General features: G+C 38.6%; 2 protein-coding genes across 12 annotated transcripts in view; one reads left to right on the top strand and one right to left on the bottom strand.

Annotated features, from left to right (window-relative positions):
- On the top strand, positions 1–3,459 carry LOC309877575 (general transcription factor IIE subunit 1-like; the record flags this gene model as incomplete). Its single annotated transcript, XM_082759044.1, has 4 exons — positions 1–482; positions 1,771–1,972; positions 2,449–2,675; positions 3,071–3,459. The coding sequence occupies exons 1-4, from the start codon at positions 35–37 to the stop codon at positions 3,457–3,459; spliced, it is 1,266 nt and encodes a 421-aa protein (XP_082615170.1). The 5' UTR covers positions 1–34.
- Positions 3,460–8,317: 4,858 nt separating this feature from the next.
- PCM1 (pericentriolar material 1) overlaps positions 8,318–14,921 on the bottom strand; it is a 42,129-nt gene continuing 35,525 nt past the window's right edge. For all 11 annotated transcript variants that reach the window (XM_082759813.1, XM_082759812.1, XM_082759819.1 and 8 more), the window contains 7 exons: positions 14,633–14,771; positions 13,704–13,852; positions 11,602–11,677; positions 10,387–10,640; positions 10,086–10,178; positions 9,846–9,969; positions 8,318–8,644 (listed from right to left, as the gene is read on the bottom strand). In XM_082759813.1, the coding sequence (XP_082615939.1) occupies positions 8,619–8,644; positions 9,846–9,969; positions 10,086–10,178; positions 10,387–10,640; positions 11,602–11,677; positions 13,704–13,852; positions 14,633–14,771 (861 nt within the window). In that variant the 3' untranslated portion in view covers positions 8,318–8,618. The remainder of the gene's footprint in view (positions 8,645–9,845; positions 9,970–10,085; positions 10,179–10,386; positions 10,641–11,601; positions 11,678–13,703; positions 13,853–14,632; positions 14,772–14,921) is intronic.

Raw genomic sequence — 14,921 nt, 5'->3', positions numbered from 1 at the left:
CTCCCTTCTCTTTCTGGCAGTGGTTCAACTCCTGATGGAAGAGCAAAGCGTTATCACCGAAGTCCCAGCAGCCTTAAAGCGCCTGGCCAAATACACGGTGCGTGGCTTCTATGGAGTTGAGTACTCCTTGGCCCTTGATGTGCTGATCCGCCACCCCTGCGTGAAAGAGGATGACTTGTTAGCGCTGCTGAAGTACGAACGCAAACAGCTGCGTACTGTTCTCAACACACTCAAGGCAGACAAGTTTGTGAAGGTGCGCATGCGAGTTGAGACGGGCCCTAACGGGAAGAGCACGAGGCACAACTACTACTACATCAATTACAAGGTGCTGGTGGATGTGATAAAATACAAGCTGGACCACATACGCCGGAAGATAGAAGCAGATGAGCGGGATTCGACTACCAGGTCCTCTTTTAAATGTCCATCTTGCTCCAGCACCTACACGGATCTGGAAGTCAATCAGCTCTTTGATGTATTTACAGGTGTTTATCTGCTCTAATCTTGAGAGTAACTACAGTAACATAAAATTTGCTCCTGTGGGAACTTTGCATTGAAAGTAGGTTTGTTAGGATATACTTTTTTTTTTTTTTTTTTTTTTGCTGGTGGGAGCAGCACCTGGGACAGGAGGAGCTGGGAGGTGAGGGTAAGAGGAAAAGCTCTCTTTGTAGAACAGGCCAAGCAAGAGGAAATAGTAATCTTGAGTGTAAGAGGTGGGGTTGGGAATCTGATATAGGCCTCATCTTTTCTAGGAACAAGACATTTAACCTGGGTTAAAATTACTCATCCACCTTGCGAGTCCCATTTCCTCACATGGAAATGAAAACTGTACTCATTCTGTTCTGAATTTGTTAATCTTTGTGTCTTCAGTCTTTCTGATGGAAAAGTTGGATAAAATGGTTAAAACAGTTTGCAGCCACCTACTGCAATAAACATAGTGCAGATCAGCAGCAGAGGAGAGGTGTCCTATCACTGCTGTCTGTACTCAAAACAGAATTTCAGGCTCCTTGCAGGGCAAAATGAGGCATCCATACAAGACAAGGCATCAGAGCTCAGGGGGTTCTCTTCTCTAAAATCAAAATAACTAGAGAGCACCCTTTCAAAGTAAGTTAAAATGGCATCATATTGCAATATATTACTCTACAGCTACAGTGCTAACATCTGGGTCACAGCATCTAGAAAGGAAGGCAGAACCAGGGACAATGAACAATACTTTATAATGACTAACTTGAAATTTCAAAGGTCAAGTTAGTGTACAGTCAGTTAGCAAACCATTGCTTTGCTCTCAGTGCAGGGACTGTGACAAGCTACTGAAATGCAAACGTTTCAGTGGTGATCACATTTTAACGGAATGTGTTACTTTAATTTTGAGACATAAATGTAGGTTTTAGCATGTGTTTTGACCAAGTCTTTTTTGAACTTTAAACTTTGCAGTAAAACCAACATAGGCTATTTATGCTTGCAATTTATGTGGCATGGAAAAACATGAGATCAGAAAAGGAGGAAAACAAAAAAACAAGTTACTATCTAATGTTACTCCATATCTAGCCAACTTCATTTTTCCCCAATATAGGTATTTCTTTCTTGCATAGCAAGCATGTGAATAGTCGTCTTCAAAAACAAACAAAAACCTTGAACTCAAATTCCTTTGGATGATATGAACAAATGCATAAAGTCTAGGAAGGTCAGAATATTTTGGAACCTGTCCAAGCTGTGGATTTAGCATGTTACCGCATCCTATGAATGTGATTTCCAATTCTGACACCATTGCAGAGACTTTCCGCTGCACTTACTGCAATACTGAGGTAGAGGAAGATGCTTCAGCGCTTCCTAAGAGAGATGCTCGGACCCTGCTAGCAAAATTCAATGAGCAGATGGAACCTATCTTTGCACTACTGCGGGAGACTGAAGATACTGTTCTGCCATATGACTTGCTGGAGCCTCAGCCAACAGAAATCCCAGAATTATCAGAAAGGTATAAACATAACTCTCCATCTCCTACTCAAAACAAAACCACCCAACAACTTTCCTGTTGTAAAATCTTTGAAATACCTAATCTTTGCTTTCTTCAGTAGGTACTGTACGTGACTATAAACTGCTTGAATTATTCTACATTATGCATTTATAGTCTTATTTTTGTTCCTTTTTTTGTTTCAAGGAACAATTTTCCAGACTTCTCCTTTGGCTAATATTGTTCATAGCCCTTCCTGTGCATAAGTAGTGCTGCTCTAACAGTATGCTTCATCTAGAGATGCATTACTGAAGAAACTATACAAAAATCAATGATTCAAAATCACATGCCTCTGTTATGAGATGACGGGGAATGAAAATTTTAAAATTGAGAGAATTTGTTAACGCTAAGCAGCTAACAAAACTTTTTTTTTTTTTTTACTGGGAACTGGGGGTTTTGCTTGTATATGATTTGTCCAAAACGGATAACATTTTGTTCAGCTTTGATCAGAAGACATGTTCAAGTATGCTGGAACCCTGTGGCAGACCTGAAAAATGGGCCACCAGAAGTTCATCGTTTGGCAACATGTATACTCAAAACTTAGTTATTGATGTCCAAGATTCTGAGCCCAAGAAGAAAAAGAGAGAAAAAGCAACTGAAGAGCAACCTGTCTGGATGTCACAGAGCACTGTGGAAGGAGCAACAACAGTCACCAACAATATTGCTGGTAAGCTTTGAGCATTGGCAAATAATTCAATTCAGCAGCTTTACTACAATTAAATATAGATTTCCTATTGAAAATGTAATGAGCTTAGTTTAGAAATCCAGAACAAGCCTTTAATTCTGGACCAGTGCCTATCAAAACCTAGTTTCTGAAAAATTATTCTTTAGGCTGGTTTAGATAGCATTCCTAAAGCCATAAGTTAACCACCCACTCCTGAAATGTTCTGGCTCTAACCATGTGGTACCAGTGCTATTAACTTCTAAAGCAGGAACACCTGCACTTGAGAAAATTCTAAAGGAAGAGGTTAAAAAAAAAAAAAGTAGAAAAAATATTTTCACAGGATGGATGTGTGTAACAATAAAACTATTAAAACTTCTAATGTATTATGTATTATGTAGGAGTAAGTGCTTCTGAAGAAACTGAAGAAAGTAATAAAGAAACTATCCCTGAGAATGAAATCATCAAGACTCTTCTGATCCATGAATCCAAGTCACTGTCTGGCACAGACCACGCTCCTGTTGTCAAAAGCAAACTACCCGAATCAGGCAGCGACACTAGTGAGTCTGAAGATGCCAAGCACTCAGGAACAGCACTAACAAAAGTAGGAGGCAGCAACTTTGAAGAGGAGGAACAGGAAGCTCTAAATCCTGTTTTAATGGTAGCTGGTCAGCCTTACTCGTACAGTGAAGTTAGTGAAAATCCAGAGCTTGTATCTCTCATGACAAATGAAGAGAGGGAAGCTTATATAAAGGTAGGACAAGAAATGTTCCAGTCTGTCTTTGAATAAATACTACTATAGTGAATATGCAAATGTGTAGAGTGAGGAAAGTTTTTTTTAATTAAGACAAAAATAGTTTAAGTTCTGGTGTTAAATTTACCATAAATGGGTTAAATTTTGTTTGAGTTCCTTGCTGTTATGCAAGACAGCACAACTAAATGCTACCTGTAGTAGCCACCTACAGTTCAGAATACTAGCATTGCAGAGAAAGTAACCCAAGTTATTGTGGGGTTTCTGTTGTCTTAATGCTTAGACTGTGCAAATGCTGTAACCAGGGGTTTTGGAGCATGAATCATTCCAGGACACAATGGAATACAATGATTTGTTGAAAATAAAGTTTCAAAAGCAATGTCACAAACTCTTAAGAAATCAATTATTGCACCTTTCTCCTAAAAGTAGCAGATAGTTCCATAGCAAATATGAATCGAAGTCCACCACGATTTGGTTTTGCTCTGTACCAGTGCATCCTATTGTTTTTTTGGCTCATTCACCATACAGATATACTGTTGTAACAAATGTTACACAGCACCCTTCCTCTAAGCAAAGAGTTGCTACTAAATTCTGTTGGCTATACAAGAGAACCAGCTCTGGTATATTACCTTTCTTAATTATCTGAATACTTTGTACTTACTGCTTCACAGAACTGTTCTTAAAGTGATGAAGAGTACGCTGGAATTCAGAATCTTGAATAGTTTCAGGAAAATGGTTGTTCCCACTTCACAGATGACTCTTTTTTTTTCTTTACTGAAGGCTGTAGAGCAGGTGTGACCTGCAAGACAGCCATTGAGTCAGTCACCCCAGCAGCTACCTCCCCCATTTTTTCCAACATGCCCATATTGAGTGGTGCACTACACTATTAATTTTGGTCCAGGTTGATAAGCAAGCAGTTTATCAACCAGAAAGCTATGCTTAGGAGTCTGCTTTCTGTGTCTCAATCATATTCTGCCATTTTTTTTAAGCAAGATCATTTCTACTAACACTGAAAAAAATGTTCTACCAGGAGAGGTTTAGGTTGGAAATGGGGAGACATTTCTTCTCAGACCAAGTAGTCAGGCATTGGGATGGGTTGCCCAGAGAGGTGGTGGAGTCCCTGGGGGTGTTCAAGGAGAGGTTGGACCTGGTGCTTGGGGACATGGTTTGGTGGGTGACATTAGTGGTAGGGGAGTGGTTGGACCAGATGATCTTGGAGGGCTTCTCCAGCCTTAATGATTCTATGAACTGGACTACACAGAAGATGCACCTTAATTCCTTTGGTAAATCTACTCTTTTAGCAAGGAATAATGGAATACATGGCTATGAACTGAAGTACAATCGGTTCTGTCTGAACATCAGGAAATAGTTCTTTACTATAAGGGTGAATGAGCACTGCAACAGGTGGCCTAGAAGTTGTAGTCTGCCAAACAGATAATTGAAAGCTGTCTGGATGTGGTTCTGAGCAACTGGCTGTAAGTGGCCCTCCTTGAGCAAGGGGCTTAGACAATTTGGTCTCCAGCACTACTTTTTAACCTCAGCTATTCTGTGATATGAACAAAGGAATACTGAAAGTAGATAGATTCGTAGAGAATTGACTTACACAGTGTCAGAGGTTGGGAGAATTGTGAGAGGCTTCCCTCTTCATATGTCACTCTCATGATAGAGAAACACAACCAATGTTGAAGATTTTTTCTATTAAAAAAGTTGTATCTTTAGCTCATTTGAAAGCAGTTGATATTATCTTTCTCCTGTCTCACATGACTCACTAAATGGGGGCTAGCTTGACATGCAGTCCAGCATCACATCACTTTGAGCAGTGAAACAAGTATAAGAGCTATTTCAATTTTTGCTAAGATGCTTAAAAAAACGCTCCACCATGACAGAAGACTTTATACCCTTCCCCCAAGCTTACTAACAAAAACTAAGACAAAAAAATCTTGTTTCTGTATAGAAATATGATGTTATTTTGGAGTTGTAAAAGTGTATTTTAGATGGACATTTTGTAACTAAGATTTCCTTAACCAATTACAGCTCACAGAACAGACACTATAATACAAGAGCCCTCTGCAATGTTATACACATCACATACATATGTAATCAGTATACAATAAAGATATGGCATTTTTAAGAATGTTACATGTTGGCTTGTTATTTCTTATGCTTGGTTATTGTTACCTCTTTCTTTCCTCAACACCTCAGCTTCCCCATTTCCACGGTTGTCACTGTGTTATGAAGATCAGGGGGCTGCAGCACCTCTCTCGTGAAGACAGGCTGAGGGAGCTGGAGTTGTTCAACCTGGAGAAGAGAAAGCTCCAGGGAGACCTTACAGTGGCCTACCAGTGCCTAAAGAGGGCCTATAGGAAAGCTTAGGAGGGACTCCATCAGGGCATGTAGTGATAGGATAAGGAGTAACGATTTTAGAGTAAGAGGGTAGATTTAGATTAGATGTAAGGAAGAAATTCTTCACTCAGAGGGTGGTGAGGCCCTGGCACAGGCTGCCCAGAGAAGGTGTGGATGTCCCATCCCCAGAGGTGCTCAAGGCCACCATGGATAGGGCCCTGTGGGACCTGATGTGGTGGGAGGTGTCCCTGCTCATTGCAGGGGCTTGGAACTAGACGGCCTTTAAGGTCCCTTCCAACCCCAGCCATGCTATGACTTTTAGTGTCTTTACTATTTTCAGCTTCTTCAACCACAAGGAATGTTCCTCAGTTCCATCTGTGAAATTTGAAAACAGAGCATTTAATCCAGAAGTTGCAACTGGAGACCTTACTTTTGCGTTATACCAAGCTTCTTTATTGTCCCTGAAGGTGTCAGAGCAAGATCCCCTGCAAAGAGCTATCCTGAGCACAAAGACTTCTCTTTTAAAGACTTGTTCCCTGCTACACCCACAACCTGCAAGTAACATCATTTCTACTGACATGACCAAAGGTCAGTATTCAATTCTCTAAGAGTATTGTGAGGTACAGTGCTGGTGTTGAATATATCTAGAATAAGCACTCCTTTTTCTACCTTGTCTCATTCAGAATGATATTTAATCAATACTTCAGTAAATCTAGACTTCCTTTTTTAATTTTGACATATATTATAATAGACAGCTGTTCCTTGAGCTAATTTTAGGCTTCAACATTAACTCTCATAGCAATTTTAATCTAACACTGCCAACCATTGTTTCATTTCCAAAGTTAAAATGGATTTTAAGCATATTTCTTCAACTGCTATTTGATTCCTTGTCCAAGCAAACCCAGTGGCACAGCTGCACTATCCCTTGGTCTCATTAAGCATTTATAATTTTTACAGAATCTAAGCAAATACTACTGGATGTCACATTTTGGTGAAAATTTGATCACCAAAGGCAGGCCAAATCCATTAAAAGGTATTGTTCATGTACAGCATTCTTGAATTCTTGCCCTGGAATGATCTGTGCTCATTCTGTTCCTTGAGTTTAAAGCTTGTTTAACACATTAACCAAATTTTAATCTTAAATAGGGCACAGATCTTCTTGTTCTATGTATGTCCTCTTTGAAGTCTACTGATTCCTGTGTTAAGTTCATGATTAAAAGCTTTCATTTTTGTTTCATTTTCATATTGTGACAACACAAACCTGTATTTCCCTTGTCCTCTGCATACAGTATGACCATGAGTTTGAAGCCTGCACAGTAAGTAAATGTTGCTGTTACAATCATACCTCTCTTCTCCAACCTGCCATTTCAAAATCCACTCTCAAAACCTGGGGAGACTCAAAAACAAAAAATAAAATTTAAACTATTCTATTCAGACTTCAGGCTACTTCAGGTGTATTTAGGATTATCACTAAAATGTCTCCTTAAGCATATAGTCATATTATAGAACTAACTGAAACTGAATTTATGATTTTATTATTATTATTATTTTTAACTATTTTGAGAAAAACCTTGCCCTAATTTAAGATAAACAGGACCTCTAAGTTGGAACAGATACACTGAATAAGCTATATCTCCTATATTGAATATCTCCTTCTCTGGAGATATTCAAGGCCTGTCTGGACGCTTACCTGGGCAGCCTGATCTGAGGAACCTGCTTTGGCAGGGGGGTTGGACCCGATGATCTTTTGAGGTCCCTTCCAACCCCTACAGTTCTGTGGTTCTGTGATATCATAAAACTAAGCTAGAAATAATGTTAGAAACTCTGATGCAAGCAGGAATATTAAAGAATAAAGATTTTCTTCTGGTTTAGTTTTCTAATCTACTTTTCTCTGATCTTAATTCTGCTTTTGCTACGAGACTTCATTAGTTGCTGACTTTACCTGTGTTTTTAACAGTAACTTCAATTGTTATTTCCTAAATTTCTTCCTTTCTACATGAAAAGCTATCACCAAGTCAAATACTTTGGGAACAAATGCTACAGATATTCAGCTGCGACATTACATGCAAAAGGATACAAAAATTTTCAGCCTAGTTTATCCTCCTTCATGTTGAAAAGTGCTGAAGTGGAAATGTAGAAAAACAGATGGTTTCTGCAGTTAAGTACAAAAACAGGGTATCTACTTCACCTCAGACCACGGTGCTGAGGAAGATTCATTCTACAGGACATGAACAGGAATATATATATATATATATATATATATATATATATATGTATGTATACATACATTAAATATATATATATTTAACAGGCCAGCTATACTTAGGCTTTAAGGCAATGTAGAGATACATACTGTACCTATGAGTCTTATTTGTAGATGGAGAAACTTTGTGGGATGAGAATTTCTCATCCCAGGAACATTAGTAGTATTTCTCTGAACAGGAGTAGCAAAGTGCTACAAGCAGGCCTACACTTAAGCCAGTTAACTTCCAACAACAAACTCTTCATATCCTTTTATAAGTAAGAGGAAAATTTTTCAAAAGACAAATTTACAGACAAGTCCAAACTTTATTTAAACTACAATTCTGAACAATTTTAAAATTACTAAACAAGTCACAATAAAAAATAAAAAAGATTAAGACAGAAAAAGAACAGTGCAGCAAAACTGAATAAAAGAGGATTCAGTTCCAGCTGTTTGAACTGCCACAGGCAGAAGTTAGCATACCTATCCTAAAAGGCAGAGTGTCAAAAACTATTTTACATTTTTATACACTTTCAGAATTTGTGAAAGTAGTGATCTTCCATATGCATTTGTATACATGGAGTTTACATATGCGGGTATCTTCGGATCATTTTCACACACTTTGAACTCCAACAGTTTCTGTAAAATAAGAGCATACTCATTACTGGCTAGCAACTACAAGGTATTGAACACAGCTCTTGACCACACTTCATCTCCATCTAAGTATCCATTATTTATTATACCCTTGATGAAATATTTGATCCTCACCTCTCCTGCACAAGTACTTTGAGAGCCTACTTAAACAGCTACAGATATCCCACATACACAGATGAAGAAAGTCTTAGTTGCTAGCTACTGATTTTCTGTGACGATGCATTCTTATACAGACCATTTCTGCACCATGCACCTGTATGCACCAGACTGACATGACAGACTTCTGCTACCTTAACTATGACAAAGGAGTGATGATGGGCACTGCATGAAATGGAAGGGAAGATTTTTTTTTCCAGTCACACTGATCTTGAAAGTCCTATGCTGTCATTACAACTGCAGTAAAAAGTTTTCATCAGCTTAGACTGTTTGCAGAATTGGGACTAGCTATACAAGCAGAAGCCTCCTACCATAGGAATACTCAGTTCATGCATTTATACACATACTTTCCATTAAAGAACTATGAGCCCAACAATGTATCAGAAGACTAATACCATAAATTGTCACGGCATCAGTATCACATTGCAAGAAAAGCAATTTTGACATATATTGCCATGAAGTTTTTGGAGCTACAGAAATAGTTTCATGAAAGCAACAATGGAAATTTTTATTACTGTCACACACCCTAAAGAATTTTTTCTACCTCATGGCAGGGTTTATATCAGAAACATTTTCTTTTCTCTTAAGAGATATTTTACTTTTCCAAGAAGTCTCTAGAGCTTCCCTATTACAAACACTGAGCAATCTGTCAGCAGATTTTATTAAGCATTCAGATGCTACCAATCAGATACTAGCAATTAAAACTTAAAATATTAAACCCAAGCTTATATAACAAAAAATAAAAATGCTTTTAATAAGTTTTAAAAACATGAAGTTACACTGTGCATTTTATATGTTAATTTTTATGAGTTTTAGACACAGAATCTACTGGAAATATACAGAAGGGACATATAAGGCAAAACCCTTCATATCAATGCATTATTTGCCAATACATGATCATATAAAAGGATATGCTTTCTGTACCACTGTGATTTCTTACTTCAGCCAATGACAACAAGATATGTAAATTCTAAGGCCATTTCACGATGTTTTCCCAATATGTGGAGATGATTTAGAAAATAATCCCTACCTGGTTCTTTCAAAGTTTGGGCATCTCCTACTAGTTCTTCCTCTTGGGCTCTACCTCCATCCAGTAACTCGTCAGACAAACTGTTGGTTTGGGCCTCCGATGCTATTTTCTTCATTAAATCTGCCTTTGTAACGGATAAAGCAAAACTCAGAATTCTAGATAATTCTTACTGTTGTCTTGATGATAATCAAGACATTTAAAGCATGCACTTCTAAATAACAACAAAAAACAGCAAAGTACCTCTGAATAGACTGCAAGTTTAAGGGGCAAGTCTTCAACTTTCACAAAGTCATCCTCATCAGATTTTTGACTTATATTTCCAGAACCAGCTTCCTGTTAATAAAAATAGTGACATTTAGTGCCACTGTTTTATTTTCACTCCAAAACTAGAATTTTTAACGTTTTAAGCAGTACGTCAAAAAGAAATGCCCACATCAAATTTGCAGATGACAACTAAACAAGACTGGAAACAAGAAATAACACTGAAATAAAAAAAAGCTTTTCATTTTTCTTAGATGTATCCCAACTGAATTATACGTACATATTCATTCACTAATACAGGTGACTCTGTATCAGGACTGCCAGCCATGGAGCTTTCAGAACTTCCAGCAGATGACTTGTTTACCACGCATGCTGTATCTAGCTTTTGAGTTTCATTCCCTGGTAACGATGAGCTCATTTCTTCTGTTTTCACACTGGCTGTTATAAATGATTCTGGGGCGTTGACTGTTAAAGGTGGTGTGTTCTCCATGACATTGAGGTAATGAGGCAGAAGTGTAGCTTCATCTTGTTCACCTAAAACCATAAAATTTCATTTTAACTAGGTAGGAATGGTAAAAGACTCTGAGTGTATAAAAAACAGATTATATTTTTTTTCCTTAAACAAATTATGATTCAAAGCTACAAATAAGCAATGAAAGTGAAAAAGTGAATTAGACCCTCAGACCCACACAACTTATTGAAATAAAACATGAGTTATTTGTAGAGAGTGCCATACACTATGGTATCAGCAATTATCATAGGACAGTATCTGATTTAAAAACTTCTGACTTGATAAAGCATTTTTTATTTTTTAAAACCAACTCCAGAACTGTAAGGCCTACTGTTAAATACACCATCTAGGTATAAGGAGATTCAGAACAACAAATCCCCTAACATTTTGACACATTCTTGTGTTGATGTTGAATCTATTCAAATTCTGCTTTTAGTCTAAGAAAGATAAAACCCCAAACCAGTATTTCCAACAAAAGGACACAGAAAAAGCAGGAGATTACAGCTAGAAATAACATCCATACCAGTTGGCTGTTTTGACACAGAAAATGATTTCTCAGTTCTTAATCAGTTACAACCCAGCATAAATCTTCAAAATATAAAATTATTTCAATTGCTAGTAGATGGCAGTAGCAGGAAAAAAACATGTACTAGACAAATCCAAACAAAATCCTGTAATAGACACACTATATAGCTACAATTGTCAGTGGCTGCAACAATTACCTGAAATTCATTTAAGTGTTAAACATCAAAAACTGTAACGCATCTACCTACATAAGATTATTTCAAGCTTCCTCTTTAAAAGATTTGCTACATTTATATTAACACAGATGCATTAAGCCAAATGACAGTATCATGAGAAAAAACAGCCCAACAAACTCTTGCAAGTTTGGTCATCATCCTCTCAATTATCACTGTCCCAGATAATTCTCACAGTATGCAATTCATATAGAATTGTTAATCTCTCCATTCATACTGGTCTTACCTTTTACATTAGCAGATTCTTGTTTGGATGACATAGTATCACTGCCTTTTGTTTTATTCAGTTCTTGGTTTGGAGTCTATTGAAAAGGTGAAAATGAATTAGAACAAGTTCTACTAACCAGTTTTGTAGCTTATTGCATAATTCACTCTTCCTTGGTAATTAAAAACCACATTGTACACTTATTCAGTGTTTTTGTCTTAACTAGCATGAAATAAAAATATTCGGTTCTACTCTTGGAAATAGAATTCAATCAGTTGGTCAACCACCTATTAATACTGATACATGTGTGTAGTGGGTTTACCTGGCAAGGTTTTGGTAGCAGGGGGCCATAGGGGTGGTTTCTGTGAGAAGGATCTAGAAGCTGCCCCATGTTTGGGAAGGTCCCCATTGTTTTCCAGAGCTGAGCCAATAAGCGATGTTGTTTTGCGCCTCTGTGAGAGCATATTTAAGACAGGGAAAAAAACGCTGCGCCAGACAGCAGCTGGGAGAGTGAGGAACGGCCTTGCAGGCGCCAAGGTCAGTGCAGAAGGAGGGGGAGAGGTGCTCCAGGCGCCGGAGCAGAAGTCCCCTGCGGCCTGTGGCGAGGACCATGGTGAAGCAGGATGTCCCCCTGCAGCCCATGGAGTACCACGGTGGAGCAGGGTTCCACGCTGCAGCCCGTGGAGGAGACCACGGTGGAGCAGGTGGCCCTGCACTGACGGAGGCTGCCGCCTGTGGAAGACCCCTGCCGGAGCAGATTCTGGGCCGGACCTGTAGCCCGTGGAGAGGAGCCCACGCAGGAGCAGGTGATCTGGCAGGAGCTGCTGCCCGTGGGGGAGCCAGGCTGGAGCAGTTTTCTCCTGAGGGATGGACCCTGTGGTACGGAGCCATATCTGGAGCAGTTCTGGAAGAGCTGCTGCCTGTGGGAAGCCCACACCGGATCAGTTCATCAAGGACTGCATCCCGTGGGTGGGACCCCACAGCACAGGGGACGAGAGTGATCGAGAAGGAGCGGCAGAGAAGAAGCGCTGTAGACTGAGCAGAACCCCCATTCCCCCGTTCCCCTGCATCGCTCGGGGGGAGGAGGTGGAAGAGGGTGGATGGGGGGGAAGGTGCTTTTGGTTTCTTTCCTTTGTTTCTCGCTTCTCTCACTTGTTAGTAACGAGGAATAAATCTTACTATCTTCTTATGCTGAGTCTGTTTTGCCCGTTACAATAATTACTGCGTGATCTTCTCGTCCTTATCTCAACCTTGAGCCCTTTTCACATATTTTCTCCCCATTCCTCTTTGAGGAGGGGGAGTGAGAGAGTGGCTGTGGTGGAGCTTGGCTGCCCACTCGAGCAGAACCACGACAATGTGTTTTATCTGAACATGTAATTTTAATTTTTTTATTTTTTATTTTTTTGCTATGGTAGTTCCCAAATAAACCTTCTGGTTCCACTGGAAATACCTAATGTTTTAGCTTTTAAGGCACAAAATGCTCTATAAATTGCCTAAATGTTAGTAGCTTTGAGTAAACCAGAGTTTCAAAAGACTCAAAACTCCATTTTGTTAATTCTTTGCATGTCAGTAAATAAGTCTCCAAAACCAGGTCACACACATCCAGGTGTTTTTAAGGAAGCTAACAATGAAATAGCAATAACAACCAATAACATTTCACCACTGTTCTGGAAAAAAATATTACATACCTTGTAAAAAGGAAAGACAAATCAAAGACATGTTAAAATACAAGTGTCAATGTCTTCTGCAAATTAATGCCCAATAATTACCTTGATGTCAGCAAGCACAGAAGAACAAGTTAACAGCGTAAAACTTTTTTTTTTTTTTTTTTTTGATAGTTTACCTTTCCTATTGCTTATGTGTTATCTCTGCAACAGCAGACTTAAACATGCATGTGTGTGTGTGCATCCATGCTGGCATCAAGTATGCCAGCAATAAATTCAGGCAGGCAACGAGTAGTAAGCTTTTTTTTTTTTTTTTTAAATATAGCAACCATTGGTTTCATTTCATCTCTTGCTTTGTTTCTCTACCTTTATCAGTATGAAGTGTGCTACAATATATTTTTCTGAAAGGTTACGCACTGACTTAGCTTTCTTGTGTTGTGTTTACAACTTTGGTGATACCTGTTCAGTTTCAGTTGCTGTTTCACTGCTAGCTTGTAGTGATGTCTGCACATCAACAGGTCCTTCCTCAAATTCTATTTCTTCATCTTCATTCTCATCTTCTCCACTGCCATAGTTAGTCAGAGCTTGGGTTTCTGCTTTTGATAAGCCTAAATGTAGATCAACATAAAACCGCCTTCATATTGGATCTACATATTAATATAACTAGCTGTTATTTTCTCAGTAAGAACTCTTACTGATGCATCTGAAAGAGTAAGATGGCTGCAAAATCCAAATCCCTTTAAGGGATTTACTGCAGTCATCACTTGCAACTCTAAGGTCAAAACATTCCTTTAAATTACAATCCAGTGATGACATATTTTCCACTATTCGTATGCTCCACATGAGCCATATTATCAAAAAATATTTCACACCAATACAGTAGTATTTAACTTATTAAACAAATTGGTGTTAAGAATGTAAGTAGGGGAAACCAAGACACGAGTTGTTGGTTTTTGACAAACAGGACAGAATTGATTAAAAAACATGCAAGATTATTAAAAAATATGAAAAATAAGCATATTCAAACATTCATCTAACTGAAAAGTTGCATAGAATTTTGGCAGCTTTCACATTATTCAGCTCAAAGCTTGAGAAACTTCAAGTTTGAAACAGGATAGGCAACTTAGCAAGCTATGAATACATTTCCAACATGTGCTTCTACGATATGCAGTAATTAGAAAGAGCAAAAGCTCCTCTTATCGGAACGTTTAACCCTTGACAAGGTATTAGTAAATACCATACTGGAAAACTTTCACTGGAAAAGACCTGACTAGAAAGCCTTTGAAGGAAGATGTTACAAAGCAGCACTTCATGAAATTTCTGTTGTAAAATTAGCTGGTCAAGACCACGGTGAAAGCACTGACTAATGAGCTATAAAAAGCACTTACTTATAGCCACTGGGGCACTCTCACTTTCTTCATCTTCCTCTTGGTCAGAAGCATCAGACTTAATGCTCTCAGGAACTTCATTACCATCATACATTTCTGAGCTCTCTGCTGGTTTCACAGTTTCAGTCTCATCCTTGTCCTAGGAAAACAAAGAACATCCTGTGATTTCATGTTTGTTTATCTACAGATTAAGTTATGGTTCCTGCAAAGAATCACCTTTTCCCCCCACCTCAAAATCAAACACCTGCAGGCTAAAAGCTAACGTTTAAGAAGGATGTAAGGCCTTGAA

The sequence above is a fragment of the Aythya marila genome, assembly GCF_965140915.1.
Source record: "Aythya marila genome assembly, chromosome: 4".
NCBI classification, from domain to species: domain Eukaryota; kingdom Metazoa; phylum Chordata; class Aves; order Anseriformes; family Anatidae; genus Aythya; species Aythya marila.
The sequence above is the reverse complement of the archived record's forward strand: the minus strand, read 5'-3'. Positions and strand labels throughout refer to the sequence as shown.